The sequence below is a fragment of the Hipposideros armiger genome, unplaced genomic scaffold (assembly GCF_001890085.2).
Source record: "Hipposideros armiger isolate ML-2016 unplaced genomic scaffold, ASM189008v1 scaffold_1059, whole genome shotgun sequence".
In the NCBI taxonomy this organism is placed as follows: domain Eukaryota; kingdom Metazoa; phylum Chordata; class Mammalia; order Chiroptera; family Hipposideridae; genus Hipposideros; species Hipposideros armiger.
The window spans coordinates 360799-382360 of NW_017732409.1; the positions used below are offsets into that span (position 1 = coordinate 360799).

A 21562-nucleotide genomic window follows, 5' to 3' on the forward strand; every position below is an offset into this window, starting at 1 on the left:
CATTTTGGCTAAGCAAATAAGGTAGAGAAAAGAAAAGTTAGTGACAAAACAGTAATAGGTTGTTCTTCAGTAGTGCTTTTCCATGGTCTTTTTTTGCTGAGATAGAAGGTTAATTATATTGATGCTCTTTGTTTTCTCAGTTTCAACAAATTAAGGTGCATAGGTACCTTCAAAACAACACATGATAGGAGGAAAATGACAACAGCAGTGTTTATCTGATAAAAGCTCATTCACTAGTTATCAACATTAGTCAGCCTATAATGCACAACCCAATAAATTGACAAATAAAAGGATTGCTTTAGCATTACAGAGACATAACCTAGGTATAACTTTAAGGGCTTCCATAAATTAATCAGATTACCATGTGCACACATCCATGTACTATCAGGCATATATATAAAAAAACAACTTGTTTCAAGGTAGGGGATATTTAAACAGTGATAAAAATCATCCATGACTAGCCACACTGGCACTGTATTTCCTTAGCAGACTCATGCTTACAGACCTCACATGCCTCATTGTTATGACTCTAATAAGTATAGGAAGGACTATGGGATAGTTTGTTGGCTGGGAAAAATGCCTGTGGTTATGTTGCTATTTTACTAGTCATGCAACTTAAAATATCTACTGTGGGTTTCAAATCCACAAGTATATTCCTTCTGACTCTGCTTTCACATTACACAGAAGGACACAGGGAAGACAGACTGCTCTGATCTGACACAAAGAGGACAATAAATCTTTGAATACATTTTCTTTACACCATAGTTTAGGACAAAAGGATTGCAGAATAATATTTATCATTTCAGAAAAAACAGCAACATAGGAAATAAATATTTGAATGAAAGACAAACTTTTGCTCCAAGAGCCTTTTTTCTCTTAGAGATTAATTTAAAAATTATTGACTACTTTTGTATCCTATTGACTCGAAGAATAACTATCAAAGAAAAACCTAAATACATGAACTGCTCTATTTTATGAATAATTTAGATCTTAACTTTCATTCCTTCTTTTTTCCCTGTCATTCTTCAAATTTCTAGTAAAGTGTAAGTAATATTGAAATTCAAAGACACACACTGTTAATGCTCTTTGAGTAGCTTGAATGAAGGCCTTTAATATAGGAAGTACTTATGATTATATTTTGATATATTTAGGCTGACATCCACTTAGCCTCTATTTAATATAGCTTTAACCTCTAGTTTTCTGGTTTTCTATAAATTCTAGTTTATATTCATAGGATTTAAAAAAATCATCTTTAGGTATACATAAACCTAAGTATACAGGACCATAGGACCATATAAAAAGGTTTATTTAAGTTTGGAATCTGGATTCTGGTAAAAAAAAAAAAAAAAGGTATGAGATTCTGTTAAAATGAGCCTGACAAGTCTTAGCCCAAAGTTACACTGAGGAGAAATCTGTTTTTCTTTGAAAACAAGAGTGTAATCAATATTTTCATAGAATATGAGTATAAAATAGAATATAGTATTATTAAGCCAGGGTTAACATTTCATTAGTGATGATTTCACTTTTTAAAGACCGTATAATAAGAACAGTTTAATCTCATAACATGGAAGTTTTTACTTCATTATTGTTGCCTCTTTATTTTTGGCGAAATTGTACTTTCAAGTGAGTAGACAGAAAACTTCAAGTAAATATACATGTTATCCTACAGCATTAAGTGATCTATTGGCCAGAAACAAAGGATAGAGTAGGTGTTCTCTCTAGTCTCAAGTACAGTATGCCCTAAAATATTTTGGGGGGTATTGCTGGAGAGTGATTTAATTTTTAGCAGCTTAAGCCCACACTTTGCTGTGGATCCCAACTTCTGCATTTGTTCTGATGAGCCATTGGCTCAATGGATAAATATTAAAATGGCTCAGTGTAATACTACTAAACAGTATCTATTTGCTTTCTTTATGGTAGTTTTTAGGACTGGTCACACTCCCCCCCCCCTTTCCTTCCCTCCTTCCTCTGCACACATATTTTTGAGAGCCCATATTGTGCTAGGAATAGGGTTACTGTCTATTAAGAATTAACAGTTTAATGGAGTTGAGATACTATTAAATAGAAAATTCTAGAATAATGTGGTGTGTGTTACGATACCATGAGAGCACAGAGGAGAAACACCTAATTTAGTTCATGGGAATTAGGAAAGGCAATTTAAAGACTTTACCTGACACAAATACGCAGATATTTGCATACACATGTATGAACACACTTTAAAAATTACATTATTTACTTTCCAGAAATAAGACAGTAATGACTCAGTGTCGACTAATATGCCTGTCTTCAGTATAATGAAAGAAATATACTGTCTCAATTGAGTGTTAATATTTGCAAACTACTTGACTTTTCTAGAAGAACGATACCACACATTTTAAAAATAGTAATGCTTTTCTAATCTCTGCTATATTTTCAACAGCTGACTTATAGTCAATACCCAAAGAAAACTTTCATTTTATGCATGGTAGCGTGGAAGACATGTCAGATGAGTTAAAAAAATAATACGGGTATTTGTCCTGGTTTGGTGGTTCACAAACTATGTGATTTTTACCAAGTCATTTAACTTAATTAAACCTCAGGATCTTCGTTGGAAACGGGGGACTGAGCAAGATGATTTTAAAGTTTCTTTCTAGATTTAAACATCTGACTTTTATAAATGTTCTGGTTTATGTTAACCCTTTTAAGTTACAATTTTAAGACAGTAGCTTTTAAGTTCCCACTCCTAGAAAGTGCTTATAAATGATTTATGTTCTCTAGCTCTCTATAAATTTGACTTTGTCCTACTAGTTACACAAACAGTCCCCACCACACTAGCCAAGACCAGTTAGACTGGTTCTGTTTAGCTCATCAGTGACTTCTTTCTTCACCTCCATCCTGCCCTCTAAGTTGCTGATAGAGCTCGAATGCACACACTTGATCGCGGACCTCAATCTCACCGGACTCCTTCTTGCTGGTCAACAATGTATCCGTGAGTTCCCTTTTCCTTTGTCTTAAGTTAGCTTGCAGTTTAAAAATGACATAAACCCCACCAAGGAATGTGTAGATCTCCAATTTATTATTTGTTTAATATAGAAAAATACTTTTGATAGCTAACATAAAATTATGTCAAGGAATAGATTTGTATTCTTTCTATATCAGTGTTTCCTGTTCTCTTATATCCTTTCCAAAATGTTTTTCTATATCCTTTCTGAAGAGTCCAACAAAAGATAAATGTACATGGTGTTTGACAGCTGTCTCTTAGTTTTTCTGTTTATTTGTTTCAAGAAGAATAGAACATATTTTTGGCTTGGGCTGTGTCTTATTGAGAAAATACTCTTATTTTTGAAGGAATTCATGATAAAAAATGTGAAATCATGAAGATCCAAATTACATTTATTTCTGTAGGTAAATAGTTTAAATTTTAAAAAGTAGATATTTTGAAAGAATAAGAAATAACTTAAGAAGAAAATGTGACTAAATTTTTATAGTTGGATTTAAAAAATAAATCCAGTGATGTACCTGGCCACAATCAACTTTTCTAACAGGTAAGTCATAATTATTTTGTGGTTGTTTTCTTTCAAAGTTAGAAACTAAATAGTAACAAGGTTTCAGTGTACTAACTTGGACCCTGAAAATAATTTGATCTTTAGATTAAATTTTTATTCTCTCTGATTGATATATTGGCATATTTAAAAAAATAATTTCCACTTTGAGAAGGAAACAGTTTGAAAAATTTAAAATTTTCAATGGAATCTTAATAGGGAAAAACTCAGGCTCTGTAGTTGATAGAAAGTTTTACATACTTGTTACGAGAAGTTTAATACTCTTCTTTACATGTTAGTGAAGCAACTAAGAACTACAAATTTTACAAATTTAGTCAGGCTTTTTAAGACTCCCTGCCTTTTGCAAGTACTTCTCTATAATCCATGATGGTTTTGTGCTCTATCCTTTTTACCCGCATTATCTTTAAGAATAATACCATAGAAAAGAGTGCTTTTATTTAAACATATAATAGCTACCAAATTCAATATATTAAGTAGATTTCAGGCTTTTTCTATATTAGATGTGGGTGAGTCTGGAATTTGTGTAGAGGAGCTATTATGTGGGGGTATTGGAGTGAATTTTTCTGCATATAGTCTCTGATTTGAAATAAAAGATGTACCTATTTTTAGTTCTGCTTCTGAGCAGAGAGAAGGTACCTCACAAGGAAGAAACAAACAGAAACATCTTTCTGATCTAAAAATTGTATAAAAAGGGGAGCGCATCCATGTTTGAGTTGACCTAGGACATGTTAAGAGAATGGACTAGAGTGGAAAGTGATTCAATTTACCATGCACATTTGCTGGAGTAAGTGTACCAACAAGAATGCTTTGATGAAAGAGGTATGATTGAAATACTGGGATATATACAGGCAATTTATTTTTAAGGACATTGATTCATAACTGGGAAAGCATATAAGAAACAGGCAGAACTTTTATCTAATGGCATGCTCCTTCCTCTTTTGCCAAACTTCTGATAGTCCCTCCCTCACTTTACCTGTTTTAAATGAGATCCACTATTTTAGAATTTAAGGGTAAAGAGATATTTAAACCAGGTAAACATTCTTCTTATGCTGCTATTTCTCCCAAACTCTTATTTTATACTATTCTTTGAGCATGAAGAGATCAACACGTGAATTTTATAAATATGTGACCACAGTAGAAGGTTAAAGAATATTTTATCAGGAATAAGTTTATAGGGAAGACAGTTGGAAAGAGAAAATTATAGTTATTAAATATATTTATTGGTGATGGGATATATGCTGTATTCATCAGCAACCACTGATAAGAATTAAAGGTAAGCAGACCAAATTCACAGATATTAATATCTATACACTTTTAGATAGATGGAGGTCAAATGAGTAATATTCAAATTAAACATAATGAGCAACTTGAATGTTTTTACTCAGTAAGGTAAGACTATCTCTCATTCAATGGTCCATGGACCCCCTGCATTAGATTCACTGGATGCTTCTTTTTCTTTTCTTTTTTTTTAGTTAAGGTTTATTGGGGTGACAATTGTTAGTAAAGTTACATAGGTTTCAGGTGTACAATTCTGTAATACATCATCTACATATTATACTATGTGTTCACCACCCAGAGTCAGTTCTCCTTCCATCACCATATATTTGATCCTTTTTACCCTCATCTGCCACCGCTGTCCCCCCTTACCCTCTGGTAACCACTAAACTATTGTCTGTGTCTATGAGTTTTTGTTTCTTCATTTGCTTGTCTTGTTCCTTTATTGTTTTCAGTTTTATATACCACATATCAGTGAAATCATATGGTTCTCTACTTTTTCTGTCTGACTTATTTTGCTTAGCATAACAATCCCAAGATCCATCCATGTTGTTGCAAATGGCATTATTTCATCTTTTCTGATGGCAGAATAGTATTTCATTGTGTATATATACCACATCTCCTTTACACTGGATGCTCATTAAAAATAGAAAAGTCCAGTTCTCATTCCAAAAATTCTAATGAATCTCTGGTTGAGGCATGGAAGATGTATTTTTAAAAGTTATATAGAAAATTCTTGTTTGCACTAAAGTTTGGGAAGAACCGATACAGTGTAAAACTATAAAAAAAGAAAAACTTGTAAGATGGAAAGAAAGTAAAGCAGAAATGAAATGGGTCAGCTTTTTAAAAAGGTAGCCCTTTATTTTATTTAAATAGGTATAATTATATTTTAATGGGAGATGCTCTCTCCCTAGTCACCTTTCCCTCCAAGGGAAATGAGTATTCATTTATGCAACATTGTGATGAGTAAGAAGGAGAGGATAATTTTAGAAGGTATGGGAAACTGAAGAGAAGATACTGATGTGATTTGTGTCATTCTTGTCAAACAGGGAGAGTGGTCTTTTTTGGATTAGAAATCCTTTTGTTTACAGGAAAAAAACCTCAACTTAAAACTAATCTTGCAATATTCCCCCTGAAATTTGTCAATAGACAGTAATGCTTATGGGCCACTCTGTTGAAAGTTAGGCCCAGAATTGCTGTATGATTGTGCTCCAAACACGGGTCCTCACTTCTCCTTCAACTGAGATCACGCCTGGTCCACATAACAACTTTCAACAAGTTCTCATTGTGTACTCAGTTCTGAGTGGAAGAAAACTATCTGTTGAGCACCAATTATGTATTGTAGGTTTTGTAAAATGCTATCTCATTTAATTTTGACAATACCTTGGGAAGCACTTATTGTGATCACTCTTTTAACAGATAAAATAACTGCAGCTCAGACTGTCCAGGGTTAGTAAGTGTTGGATCTAGAATTTGACCTTGGGCTTTCTGTCTCTAAAATCTATACCCTTTCTACTGTAACACATAGTCTATCATGTGTGGGGACCTCAAAGAAGAGTCTGTGCAACCTTTTCACTCTAACAGAGAAATGGAAAGCATGCGTACAAGCATACCCACACATGGAGAAAATGTATATGGATGTATACACATATGTGCCTATGCAATGTATAGGCTGAGAAACAGATCATACACAGATTAATATGAAATAATGCACAGATATGCTCAAGGAGGAAGGGTGGTGATATTATTTTATTTTCATTGATAAGTTTTTAACATTTTAAAGAATGAACGAACTACCCTTATTTAATTTCCTTAAAACTGTCTTTGTATTATATTTAAATATAATAAGAAGAATGTGACCTAACTTTTTCACACTATCTCAAAGATGATCAGTGATTGAGAGTATAGCACTTTAATTACATCATTGCTATTTTATAGAAAGGATTACATTTGCTACTGTATGAAAATCAAGTTCATCTTAGTGCATCATTTCATAGAAGGAATTTGTCAGTCTGTAATAACTATGATTGCTCACTAGACCTTTGTTATTCATTCATTCAATAGTTGAGCAGGTCTTCTAAGATGGTAGGTGGTAAATTGAGTGTTTTGGTTGCATTTCTTGGCTTTGTCAGGGTTTGGATTTTAAAAAACTGCACTAAGAACTTCTCCAACCATACTCCTTTGTACATATTCTCGTCAAAGATGGTAGATGAGAATTGTGAAGAATGTTGTCCAGTTTCAAGCATAATTTAATAGATTTGGAATGAGTAGATTAGAGATTAGGAAAGTTTTAAGATGTTGAGAAAGAAAAATGGGCTACAGAGACACCAAGTCATGCCAGAACCTGCAAACCCAACCTTCTCCCAGGCACATTTATCACCTGCATGGTTGGGAAATTTCTGAGATGTTTAGTAATTATGAGATGATAGAACTAAGCTTCAGGGAATCCAAAATACCATACAGTTATTATTAAATTCTATTTTGCAGACTTTCATCTGAGATTGTCAGATGATACCTTATTTTTGAAGCTGCAAAAGCAAATACAGAAGGATTTAGCACTGCTCAAAATCAAACTATGAGTCAGTACAGAAGAAAATAATTGCTATTGTTTGTTTCACATGTACTATGTGCCAACGACTTTTCAAAAACATCATGCACACTTAATCTTTATAACAACCTATGGTTATATTATTATACCATTTTATAGGTGAGAAAACTGAGGCTCAGAAAGGTAACATTATTTGCCCAGAGGCCATAAATGGCAAAACTGTGAATTAAACCAAGTCTATCTGACTGCAAACCTATGCTCTTAATCACAATACTATACCATCCTCCTTTATCTATTGAGGTGGTTCTATTACTACGTTGATTTAACTGTCTTGTGTGTTTAAAGATATAAAAGTTAAATTTGCAAGGAACAATGTTATTATTGAATGGATATGCTTCTAAATAGACCGCCGAAGCTGTTAGACAGGAAGTATTGCTCTCTGCATTCTATAAAGTAAGGAACACCACATTCAAAGATTAGGTAATTTGCATGTAGTCACAGGAATGGGTGTCAGGCAATACTAGAGATAGCATCTGTCCTTCCAGTGGACCTGTATGTATATTGAATCCAATATTGTCATGTAGAAGAGTTAAATTAACACAAGTGTCTACATGAACCAGGAAACAATATTGTGATTGTTATTACTATCACCATTTAAATAGCAACATATGGCCTTTTAAAAACTAGTTTTTGCAATTAAAAGCTTGTCAGGTCACATTTAGTAAAATTCAGAGAAGGTACATATAGCGGGAATACATATGAGTATGTTCATATATATGCTTATACATAATATGTTTATGTTCTTTATATATAATTTCAACATACATCTTCTTATTATTTAGTATTTATCAATGACCCCGTGAGGCAGACAATATAATATTACCATGATTTTACAGGCAGGGAAATCAATGATTAGGAAGGCTGAGACTGCCACTTCTCTGGGGAGTGACTGGTCGACCTGGGGTTGAACATGTGTGCTCTAACTCCAGTTCTGTACTTCCTACCACTCCCTGTTACCTGCACCATGTCATGATCCCCAGAATTACAAGTGCTCCCTTGGCTAAGCAAGCTAACTTTTCATGTTTTTCAAACAACTAGCTTAATTTTAGTGCCTCAACTTTCTTAATCAAGAGAATACCAGTGGTAATAAGTAATAAATCCAAAATATTTTAAACCAATCTTTCAATCTATACAACACATTCAAGCCATAAGTAAGCCCTTGAACATATATTACTGGATCCAACAACAAAGCTAGATTTGGGCTTCGTAAGTAGAGTTCTAAATCCTTGCAATAAACTCTACACTTCATGGCTGACTATTGGCCTTACTTACAGGTTCTTAGAGTTGGGCAGGTCCAAAGATGAGTGGTTTTCCACATTTCCTTTACCAGTTGAATTCCTTTTGTATGTAAGACCTAATGCAAAGCCCTGTTTCACGGGGCAGAGTTGCTATGGATGGAGTGGGACTAAGACTTTGAGACTAGCCTGCTCTATTTTCCCCTTGTCCCCTTAGGCACATGTGAGGCAACTTGAAGGATTTTTCAACCACTTTAAAAACAGATTAATTTCATTCTGGTTTTAATTAGCATTTCTCTGATGATTAGTGACATTGAACATCTTTTCATATATTTGTTGGTCATCTGTATGACTCTTGTCAGAATGGCTATCATCAATAAATCAACAAACAACAGGTGTTGATGAGGATGTAGAAAAAAGGGAACCCTCGTGCACTGTTGGTAGGAATGCAAACTGGTGCAGCCACTGTGGAAAACAGTGCAAAGGTTCCTCAATAAATTAAAAATAGAACTACCTTATGATCCATCAATTCCACTTCTGGGTATGTATCCAAAGAAATCCAAAGCAAAAAATATGTGCACCTCTACGTTCATTGTAGCTTTATTTACAAAAGCTAAGATATGCAAGCAACCTAAGTGCCCATCATTGAAGACTGGATAAAGAAAATATGGTATATCTACACAATAGAATATTACTCAGCTGTTATAAAGAATGAAATATTACCATTTGCTACAAGTGGGATGGGCCTTGATGGTATTATGCTAAGTGAAAAAAGTCAGATTAAGAAAGACAAATATCATATAACCTCACTTATATGTGGAATCTAAATAACAAAATAAATGCACAAACAAAACAGAAACAGACTAATAGATACAGAAAACAAATTGATGGTTGTCAGATAGGAAAGGAGTTGGAGGGCTAGGTGAAAAAAGTGATGGGATTAAGAAGTACAAATTGGTTTTTTACAAAATAATTCAGAGGGATGTAAGGTACAGCACAGGGAATACAGTCAATAATATTGTAATAACAATGTATGGTGCCAGTTGGGTATTAGATTATCGGGGAGATCATTTCCAAAATTATATAAATGTTTAACCATTATGCTGCATACTTGAAACTAATATAAAATAATATTGAATGTGAACTGTAATTTAAAAATTAAAAAAGAATAAAAAAACAAATTAATTTATCATTATAAAGGAGGAATACTGACAAAAACAACATTTGTTGAGTGTTTACTATATGCCTGGCAGGATGCCAATTGCTTTATAAGTGTTATTTTGTTGACCTCTTAGAAGAACCTTATACCTAGTTCCTGTCATCATCCCCATTTATAGGTTGGGAAATGTAGACAGTGAGGGTGAATAACACTCAGAGCCACCTAGCTAGTGAGAGGCAGAGCCAGGACTAAATCCAATTTGTCTGATGCTAAAGCCCAGACCTTTAACCACTAAGCTAGAAGATGAAAGCCATTTGCTTAAAGTTATAGAGCTTCTTACAATGAGATCCTTGATGGAATCTTGATCTCCTGACTTATTAGTATTAGATGTATTGCATTTATTTCAAAATCATGCTGCTAGAGAATATTAAGTAAAACTATCTTTATAATTTTTCTCATACACAGAATTTGTAAGAGAATTAGTAAATAGTTTCTTGATGTCCTCTTTTCCCAAAGATAATTAATCAAAGTAACAATTTACCTTAATTGCAACTAATCTGTTTTGCATATTGTAAGAGTATCAGATTTAGCTGCGAATGGCAGGAAACTTAAGGTAAGGTGGCTGTAGTGTATGAAATGTAATTTTACTTCAGTTTAATGTAAAGTAAGTCTGGAGGCAGGCAGTAAGGGCTTATAGGGAGGTTTACAAAATAATTAGGAATCTAGGCTCCTACTACCATGCTGTCCCACCAACACGAACACATATCCTCCAAATCATGGCTCAATATGGTCGCCTGAGCCCCAACTGGCACATACGTATTCTGACTAGGACATACACATTAGGAGTCTAGCCACTGGAATAGAGACACCAGTGGTTAGAACTTATTCAGATGGAGGCTCCTGTGGACAAGGGTCATTATTCTATTTTCTAGGTGGTCATGGCCCCACCAAAAATCAAAGATTCTATTATTAAGGAAAAAGAACAAATATTTGGGATAGGCACCTATGAATCTCTACCACAGACATGTTAATTTTGAATGATGAGAGGCACATCCTGTTGAGATGAGCAGGTGGATATATGGATCTGAAGTTACACAAGTGATTTGATCTGCAGTTATAGATTTGGTAGACATCATCATATAGATAAGAATTAAAGCCATGCATGTTGGTAACTGAAAATATTTGGTTCTTTTGGAGTCAATAACACTTTCCTTATAATATTATGGTATTAATTTGCACAGCAAATTCTACCTTAAGCTGAATCTGAGCATATTTCACTGTATGCTATTAAATGCTAATATATTAGAGTATAATTAAGGTGAGTATATAATGATCAATTTCACAAATCTTGTGTTCTATCCACAAGTTACCCACAAGTTAAGAATCAATACTTCCATGTATTACAGGTCAGCAATTGGAGCAGAAAATACATTAATCAAGAAATATCACTTTTGAAAGAATAATATAAACATTAAAATAGTACATTTTCCAATTGTCTTTCATTACAAAGTTAATTCAGATAGGATTTTATTAAATTTCTAGATTATTTGAAGGATTCTTAGTGTATGGCTTACAGTGCTTGCCAGGGAGCTAGCAAACTGGAGGATACCACAGGATTTTAGTATGTGTTCCAACTGGCACATTTCAATTTTAAGGTCCTTCAGTGGCTTACATAAAATGGAATTTTATGGTCTATGGATTTTAAAACTGGCTTAGGATTCAAGTAATAAACTTTATGTCTTCCTCATATGTATAATACTTGGATTATTTCAAATGACTAGCAGTCCCTTATTTTGACCATTTCAAATTATCTGGCACATAGCCAACAAAAAATGATGCATTTAAAATATTATGTTAAACTTATTGTTTAATAAATGCTGAATTTTGATTGTAATAATATCAACTATTTCTAGGTTATTTGAGGCATGGAATACCAACTTTGGTGAAAATTAGAGAACATCTAGGTTAATTAAAACCCCGTTGTTCTTGGGCTGGCCGAGTGGCTCAGTTAGTTGGTTAAGAGCTCACTCAAGAGTGCGAGATCTGAGTAACAGCGGTTCGATGCCCGACTGAGCTGAGCTGCCGCTGAGCTGCCAACAGGTGGCAGGATGGCTCAACTAAAAACAAAAACAAAAGCAAAAACAAACCATTGTTCTTTAATAAATGAAGAGAATGAGAGTACATTCAAAATCATACAAGTTGGGGGTTAGGGGATGCTGAAATTTGTGTGATGTTGAATATGCTCTCAGATTTCTCATCTGAGAAACTCAGGACTCAGATGAAAGCACTTAGTCCTTAAATGAGAACCCTTGGGACTAAGATGCAGGTCATTGGTCTTTCATTTCAGAGATATTGCCACTGTATCATGCCAACTCTCATATGAGGTATATAGACAAAGTCATGAGAAAGATTTGTTAGGAAGACATCCAACACTGCAGAAAGTTAATGCAAGCTTGTGCTATATATTAGCAGCCTCAAAAGTATCTGTAGCTCAGGTTTCTCAATCATTTTTCTTCTGAACGACCTGCCATGTCATACTCACACACTTCCTATTAATCCTTATTTTTATTCCACATTTTTAAGTGTGTACAATTTACTATGACAAGCTGCAATGGCATTCCTTGTCAGTATTTCTGTGGGGAAACTGCTGCTTTTAAAGTTGTTTACTCAGATCATACAAATTTATTATCTTGAACTGGAAAGAGTTTGAGGAAAAATAACAAGGATATTAGTGGAATGAAGGATTAAAAAGCTCAATTTATAATTCTATAAACTCATACCTAATTACTTAATCATAACTAATTTTTTGGCACCCCATTTATGTGTGATGGTAAATTTGTAGAGGTCAGGCAAAGTGTCAACTTAAATCTCAGTTTGTAATTTCCTATGCTGCCCCATATCTGGTTGGGAACTCAATAAAAACCTTGATGATAATACAGTGGAGATCAGAGACATTCCTTAGTATTGAGTTGCTACTAATCCTTATATAATAAATGTATCTAGCAAAGTCTGACGATATCAGATGCTATCTTTCACAACTTCCTATAAAGTAGGTGGGAGGAAAGCTATTATCACTAGAATCGTATGGTTGATTAAATATAGGAATGGTTAAACTATGGGTTTTGCCTAAGTTAATAGTTCATGAGTTGGTAGGGTTTTCTGTCACTCATAATATTTATTAGAAACTTCCTACTGTGCTAAGTAATACTATGTTTATTAAAAACTTACTACTGTAATAAGCAATACTATATTTTTATGTGTACAATTTCAATAATCCTTAGATTTTTTATAATGAGAAAATGCCAATGGAGGCATTTCAAGAATAATTAGGGAAGTGTTGTCAGGTTTTTAAAAAAAATTTTCATAGAGCTTAGTACCTGAATGATTTCACCCTGCTCCCCTGTCAAATTGTTTTTATTAAATAGTAATTGATGCCATTTGTTAGTATTGAGGAACATTCTGAGAGTATTATAAAACTAATGTTTGTTTCTGTGCTAAGAATATTTTAGAAAATATAGTTCATTACGTTATAAATTTTTATGAGGAATTGAAACAGTTGTATTCCCACTGAACAGTTGCTCAGGTTTTATATTATGGGTGCTGTGAAGAATGCACCTGAGCGAGGTTTGCTTGTTTACTTTGTTTTAGTTAGTTTTGTTTTTGAGATCATTGCTAGAAAGCTACAAATTTTATGGCCTGACTTAAGGAAATGCCCAGTGGGAATTATGAAATACAGTTTTAGAAGTACTCCCACCTTACATTTTCACTTCTGTTTTGCTTTCTTCCTGTATCTCTGAACTTAATTTAATACCATATATTTTACATATATCTCCTTATAAGTCACCTTAATTCAGTGTAGAACAAAGTAGAATATAAGTAAAAACAATTATAATAAAAACAATGAGTTTCCCACCATTTGTCTTGGTGCTATAAAAAGAAAATTGTAAGAGTTGCCTGGTAATTAGACTATCACTTTATTATAATTATAACTTCTCTATGAGAACTATGCATAGTAATTATTGTAGGGCATGCACACATGATTCAGTCCAAGGACCTGACTGATGCTATTAGACACTTCATAGATGTGTTTGTGTTAACAGTAGACAGGACAGAATATATTACTTGCAATTTTATTAAGAAGTAATTTGTTTCTATTTTATTTTTTTAAAAAAAACAGCAATGAAAACATATGATCCATGCATACATATACAAAATTTTAGTTCCACCCTGGATATTTTTATAACTTTATTCTAGAAAGTATAAAAAAGATTGACGATCTCACCAATGCCTGTTGGTAAGAGTCTTTCACAAAGTAAAAAGCATCTGAAGTATTTGTGTGGCTAGGATAAGAAGGCACAATCCTATGAGCATAAAAATATAAGCTAGAGCCAAACACAAAATAAAAACTGAATAAAATTTATTAATTTAAAATTAAAATCTTAACCATTGACTTAGAGAATTAGTAATCTCACAAGGTACTATGCTGTTACTTCATTGTGATATCTTTCTTTATGCTTTTGTTTGGATATTGTAATATGCAGACATTCAAAGATCTCAAATATATGTGTCTCCTGAAATTAATGTCCCTTTACTTGCATTTGTCACTTTCTGTACTATGATAGCACTTTATAGTAGATAGGTCAAATCATAGTTGGAAAAATCATATATTTTAAACAGTGGTGAAACAGAAATACTAACCATAAGTCTTGATCATTATATAAAGTATTTTGTGGAAATCAAGTTTTACTTAAATAGTAATTATTCTTCACAATGTCTGACCTATCTTTCATTGTGTATAACACTCCAACTCTTTTCTAAAACTAAGGCAGACCAGAAATGCTTTGAGGGAGATTAAAACCCACATTGTGGTACTGACAAATGTTCGGTTCAATTTGGGTTAGCCAACTTCAATTCAATTTCCTCTGTGAACATTCCTTGAGCATGTGGTCAGAGAATATAGAGATAAGTAAGGCTCAGACCGTATCCCCAAGGAGCTCAGGATGCATACTTCAACATGATACTCAAGGGTGACTAGACCTAACTGAAGTGGAGGGGGATTTTTGAACTGGCTCCTAAATACACACAGGCTTTTATAATGTAATCAAAGAATAAGACTAAGTTACTCCACATAGGGGGCATCAGGGGCCAAAGCAAAGAGCTGGAAAACCCATGGGAAAGAGGGGGAATGCCAGGCTAACTAAGGCTGACTGGGTTCCAAGCAGTCTCAGCCACTGACTATATCACTCCTAGAAAGACAGCTCGCTGTAATGGAGAATGACTTAGAGGCTAGGGAGAAAGAAGAGAAACCTATTACCAAGCTATATGACAAGTTTGAGTGAGAATTGAGAATTGCCAGAACAATGTAGTGGCAATGGGATTGGAGGTAGATTGCATTATATTTGCCATGAAAGTGAGACTAGAAAATGAAAAGTTCATTATAGCTCCCCAACACAATTAGCATTGAGTTGTAGGCTATTTGCTAAGTCAGCTATCAGCTAATTAGGGCCCAAAGGCCAAATCCCGCCTGCCACCTGTTTTTGTACAGTGCTCAAACTAAGAATAATTTTTATATTTTTAAATGGTTGAAAACAAATCAAAAGAAGAAAAATATTTCATGACAAGTAAAAATTTTATAAAATTCAAATTTTAGTGCACAGAAATAAAGTTTTCTTGGAACACAGCCATGCTCATTTATTTACATATTGTCTATAACTAAAGACAGAGCTGAGTAGCTGCAACAGAGAATGTGTGGCCTAAAATAGTTTCTATCTGGACCTTTACTGAAAAGTGTGCTGACTTCTGGAGTAAATAGTTGATAATAATGCTTTGGCTTCATCAGCTTTATAGATATGGTGTGCATGTTCATTCAAAATAGCTCAGCTGGACTGACCTGTTGAAACATGTGAACTAAGAACATCAGTGCTGCTTACCATTACAGAGAATGAGCAAAGAGTTCAAGATCCCCTATCAATTAGTTCATGGTGGTGGTATTGTGTTGGGGTTTTCCTGGTAAATTTTCCACTGAAGCACTGTGGGTCTTCACTTGTGCTCCAGTGCTTGCCATGAAGTTTGTGTTATTATCCTTTCCCCCGTGCTTTTTTGTTGTTATTGCTTTTTTTTTTTTTAGTACTATTCTAAAATGACACATTAAAAAGTGATAATGACAGGGCCGGCTGAGTGGCACATTGGTTAAGAGTTGGCTTGGGACACCAGCTCTGAGCAGCAGGGCCCTGGTTCAGATCCCATATGAGGGCCAGTGTCGCTGTGCCCTCTACAGCTAAGATGGTGAATGGTGGCTTGACCTGGAGCTGGGCTGCCGTAAGTCACCAGTGATGGCGTAGTCGCCAGTGGAGCTGCAGTGGGCTGCCACAAGCTATGGTGAATGGCTGGTAGCTGGCGTGAGCTGCCAAGAGCCGCTGTGAGCGACTGTCTACCCAGCGACTGATCTACATCAGCTGGGAAGAGTGCAATGATAAATGCCAACATAGGCCAGTGAAGTGATGTCCTCCAAACTAGACTGAAGAACAAAAGGACAGCAACTTGTCTATTCCCCTTCCCTGATTCCCCAATGCTGTTCCCCTCCCCAAATCCCCAATAAAATCTTAAAAAAAAAAAAGTGATAATGACAATGTAACTGTATATATTACTTGTCTTTGGTAATTTGGGACTTATAAAAATGTATTCATATTTTAATTGCTGTATTCACCTGGCATATTCACTGTTTAATCACACATGTCCCCAAATGGAAAAGAAAACTAATAGAAAGAAAGCAATTTGATGACACTGAAGCTATTAGAATTTAGACAGTCTGTCTGAAGGTGATTTTACATGAGGAGGTTCAACAGGCCACCAGTAATGATTGGACCAGGGTTTATGTGCAAAAGGGGGTTAATTAAATGTGTCTGTTGATATATAAAATGGTTTTATTTCTCCATTTTACTAATGTTTTTTGAGCACACTTCTATTACATCTAATTTGGAGCAATTCAGTATTGAATCACTTGCTGAGAGAGCAACAAAAAAGTAATTAAGAAGCAGGGTGAATCAGTTTGAAAAGCAATGCTGTACAGACTGGGAAGGGGAGAGATAATATTTCAAATGACCAACATCTCAGTAATGTGGTTATTTCATTATTAATAATTAAAATAATTATGATAATAATAATAGTCCTTGCTATTTGAACAATGATTTTCTACTTGGGAGCTCAAAGTAACAAAATACTTCATCATTTTAATCTCTAGGTAGCTCATCAGGTTAGGAGGGGTCTGGAATTATTATCCTTGTTTTTCATATGGAGAAAATAAGGAAGAGAATTAAATCTGCTGGTATAAGATTATACAATAAATAAGCTAGTGGCAGGACTCAGCAACATACTCTCTTAATTGTTTATTTAAAGTGTTTTTGATGTTTTTTTTTTTATCTCTTTGTACCATGTTATCCCTCTTATCTCCTTTAAAGCCACCAAAGAGCATCACTGAAATAGTTGTGAAAGGTGGGGTCAGGAAAAGAGGACATACTGATGCCTTGGGCATGATAGTGATAGGAGCTCCATGAAAAGGTGTATAATCTTCCTTGTTTTTTTGTTTTTTGAAATTCAATATCTTTCTCTGTCTGTTTCTCTCTATTTTTAACTCAAAAGTTATGGTGTATCTTGTGAGAAAAAAATCTACCATAACAAAAGGCACATTAAAATAAGTTTTCCTCTTATTTCTGTTCATAATTTTGTGTCTCTTTCTATGTATTTTGCTATGCACACATGTATAGTTTTATTATTTACAGAAACTGAACACAGAATGCATATTATTCTGTAACATCTTTTCATTAAATTATGTACTTGACCTTTTGCATGTTAATACATGTACCTCTACCTCATCAACGTAATGGCTTCATTATTTCATTTTTCTGTCTTGAATAAAAATTCTTGTAGAACAAATAGAACTTCTGTCTTACATTTCACAATTCTGCATAATGATCATATACCTGAAATAATTGTATCATAGTTCCTACAATTATAAATTCATAGTCTTCACCTGGCATGTTTTGATATTAGTTGAGAAGCCCTTTTGTCCGCATATTCCCCACCCTCAAGTTTTGCTTACACTTGCTATATACATCTCTTTTCTTCTGTAGCAGGGGAATAGCAAGCATTCAGGGATGAAAGAACAGGAGTCAGTTTTTAGGCTTCTTAGGCACATTGGCACATAAAAAAATAGGTTCCTTGTGGAGAAGTCTTTTTATTTTGCAGTAATTGCTATTCTAGGAACAGGTGTTTGGAATCCCACTCAAGAGAGAACTGGAGATGAAAGAGGCTGGGAAGTGGAAGATGAAGTTTCCTTGACTACAGCCCTGTAGGAAAGTCACAGGAGGAAGGGAAGGAGACCAAGTACAGAGTCCTGGGAGCCTTCCACTACGTCCCAGGACCGTCAGCAGAGGCAGAGTTATGTAGTGATAATGACGCTATTAAGTTCTGCAACAATGTTCTCGTAGAACAGAACATGGAGGCAGAGATAGGATGTGATGATGATGTGGCAGGGACCAAAATGGTAATGTCACTACCTGGTCATATATCACCAGGAAACAGAATCCCCTTGATTTCTATAAGCAAAAAAAAATTATTGCAAACTGCTTTGCAGTTTGCAGGAAGTTTTCACATTTATTATCTCATTCTGTGTTCCACAGTCAACCCTGTGCTTTAGGCAGAATGGGTATCCTGTCCCTATTGACAGATGGAGAAACTTAGCTCAGAGTCTAAATGATTTGTCCAAGCTGATATGGAAAGAGCTGGGCTTGGAATTCTCTTAATTCTGATTCAATCCCCCGGGTGCTCCTCCAGGAAAACACCATACTTTCCCCCTAGTGTTCATGGACCAGACAGTGCTCTGGAGGTATGAATGCATGCTATTGATTCTACCAGCGTGATAAATACCTCAAGAAATTTAAATGACATCATATACAAACTCTTTAGCCAACTATGACTTATTGTTTCATTTTCTCTAGCTCTTGAGTTTGCTTAGCAACTACTATAACACAAGGAAAAACCAACTTTACTAAACAAACAAAAAACAGGTTGATCAGCATTTTTTAGTAACACGTTTTTGAAGGCAGTACAGATAAGGGAGGTTGGGGGAGTCTCATGAAGAAGGGATTTCCTGCAACATGACTGAAGTTTCGAGGTAAACATTAGCTCAAAACAGTCAGGTTCTTTAGAAGAGACCTCTGGTGATCTCCTACGTCCTCAAAACTTCTTTGGAAATAAACCAGAAAAATAGAATGAGATTGACATAGAAACTCTATCTGGAATCTAATATGGTTCAAGCTCTAACACATTTCATAGGCTGTTTAAGATTCTAGAGTGGTAGAAACAGGCTTTAAACATTTTCATTGCTCCTGCAGTGCCTAAATCAGTGTCTTGCACAAAGCCAGCTCACTAAATCATAGCTAACACTTACACAGCACTTTCTACACACTAGGCACTGTCATAGGCACTTTACATATAGTAATTCACTTAATCCTTACAACAATCCATGAGATAGGTACTATTATTATCATCTCCATTTTATGGAGAGGAAAGGAAACTGAGGCACAGAGAAGTGAAATTCCTTGCCAAAGGTCAGGCAATGAGAGCCAGATTGGTTTCAGCAGACTGGAACCAGGGTGTGTTCTAAACAAAAACAGTACTCTACCATCTAACAGTGTCCTGAATTCCCCAGAAATATCACCTAAGGAGTGGATGTGGTATGCACTGTGATATAATCCATCCATTTGCTTTCTTTCACAGGTCTTCTGTGGTGAGGGCCAGGAAGAGAGCTTTTTGGAAGCCATGGGTTATTGGCCTCATCACCTTTATATCCCTGATTGTCCTCGCAGTGTGCATCGGACTCACTGTTCATTATGTGAGATATAGTAAGTATGGGTCATCCTGATGTCATGTGATTTGCCCCAAATATTTTCTCGTGTACATTCCTGTTTTGATTAACCCCAGGCGTATTCATTCATTAGTACAATTCATTTGCATAGCTGGTATAAAGAACTCTTTATCTGCCTTGTCTCGTGGTTAATCCTCACAAACCAAGAAGGATTCTTTCTTCTGTTTGATGAAGCAACGTTTCCTGCTGGAAACGGCATGCCAGTTTTCATATTCATTGATACACAATCATCAAATCTTAATTAGGGAAAGACCACAGCAGACTAGAGTCCACTGCCTTGAATTGCTAGAGATCTTAGGGCACTCACCTTGATTCAAAATAATTCCAACTCACTGAAATCCTGACAGTCCAGTAAATTAATTGAACAATCTGGAATCATAGAGAATAAGTGGGCTCTATTCTGTGCTAGGAGGTTGGAGAAATGTTCATAGTGATATATTGTTAAATAAGTGCCTATTTCTGTTATTTTAAATTTCATGTTGGGATATATTACAAATGATTAAAGAGGATAGGATATACTGAGAAGCTTAATTATAAACAGGTTCACTCTGTGGTAATTGGGCATCTCACTGCTAGACGGAACATGAACACTGCTGTATTGTAAGAAAGGTCCCCAGGGTACTTCAGAACTGTTCTTCCAGGATATGACAACCCTTCTGAAGTTTCCTTCCTATCTGCCTCAGGTTTTAATTGGTTGACTCCACTATGACCTATTGGTTTAATATCTCCCTTAGTGATTAGATAATGCTTTGATGTTCAAGACCTTATAACCAAAGAAGCTAATCACTTGATTCTAATTTAATTGGGAATTTGCAGAAGTTGTTTTCCTGTAAAGAGAAATGGTGACCTATAAATTGTTTTCCTGTAAAGAGAAATGGTGACCTATAAATTGGTGATCTTCTTCTGCTAGCAGATACAAGTTCAATCTTAATTTTCCAAGTGAGATGGATCATTTCTGAGCAGTTTAAAGAAAAAAATATTTAATGTACAGGTTTTTTTTGGTAGAATTTGCCCACATACAGGTCTTTGAATTTGGAGTATCTGTATTTTGATAATTTCTCTGGAGGATGTTTTTAATAAAAAAAGAATAACTAAAGTAACTTTACAATTCTACAGTTCTGTTATGACTATATTGAGTCCCACGGTGTTGTAAGCATCAGTATTCCGCTCCATGGATGTCTAGGACTACATTTTATTCACTCTATATTTCCAGAATGTAAGAGGATCCTGGCACATACTAGCAACTTAATTAATACTTACTGAATACTGAATGACAAAAAATGAGTGAGTCATACCTATGATAGTTTCTTGGGGGCATACTATGGCTTGTCTGACTTCATAAAGAATTTCTAATAATGCTGGGGGTGAGTGGGTCTCATTAGCTCAGTGTGAGAAAAATGTTTCTTAACTGCTTTTCCTTTGCTTCTTCCCAAGCCAAAGGTTTATAAGGCTTACAAATCTCATTCATATACAAACAATGAAAACTTGGTAAGATTTTTCCAGTAACCTGTTCTTGGATCCTAATGTTTGGATGATCAGCTGAGTAATATGGCACACACAGTTTCCGCTGCCTACGCAGCACACCTGAATAAACATCAACTGTTGTGATGTGTGTTCCTCTCATATTTGTAACCTGCACTCTGTTTGGGGATGTAAACTAAAAACAGAGTTGGACATAGGACATGTGCTTTTAGGAGATGGCACACCTAGATTACCAAACTAAACCAAATAAATCTTTTACAGAAACAGTCAGATAAAGATGGAAGTGATCAGACTTGGAGAAACATCATTTTGGCTTAAAGCCCAGGATAGGGTAGA

The 21562-nt window shown here is 35.0% G+C and overlaps 1 protein-coding gene across 1 annotated transcript in view; it reads left to right on the top strand.

The window, feature by feature from the left end:
- The first annotated feature begins 2921 nt into the window (after positions 1-2921).
- LOC109376187 (transmembrane protease serine 11E-like) overlaps positions 2922-21562 on the top strand; it is a 40811-nt gene continuing 22170 nt past the window's right edge. Inside the window, exons 1-2 of the mRNA XM_019631987.1 lie at positions 2922-2968; positions 19597-19721. Of these exons, the coding sequence (XP_019487532.1) occupies positions 2961-2968; positions 19597-19721 (133 nt within the window). The 5' untranslated portion in view covers positions 2922-2960. The remainder of the gene's footprint in view (positions 2969-19596; positions 19722-21562) is intronic.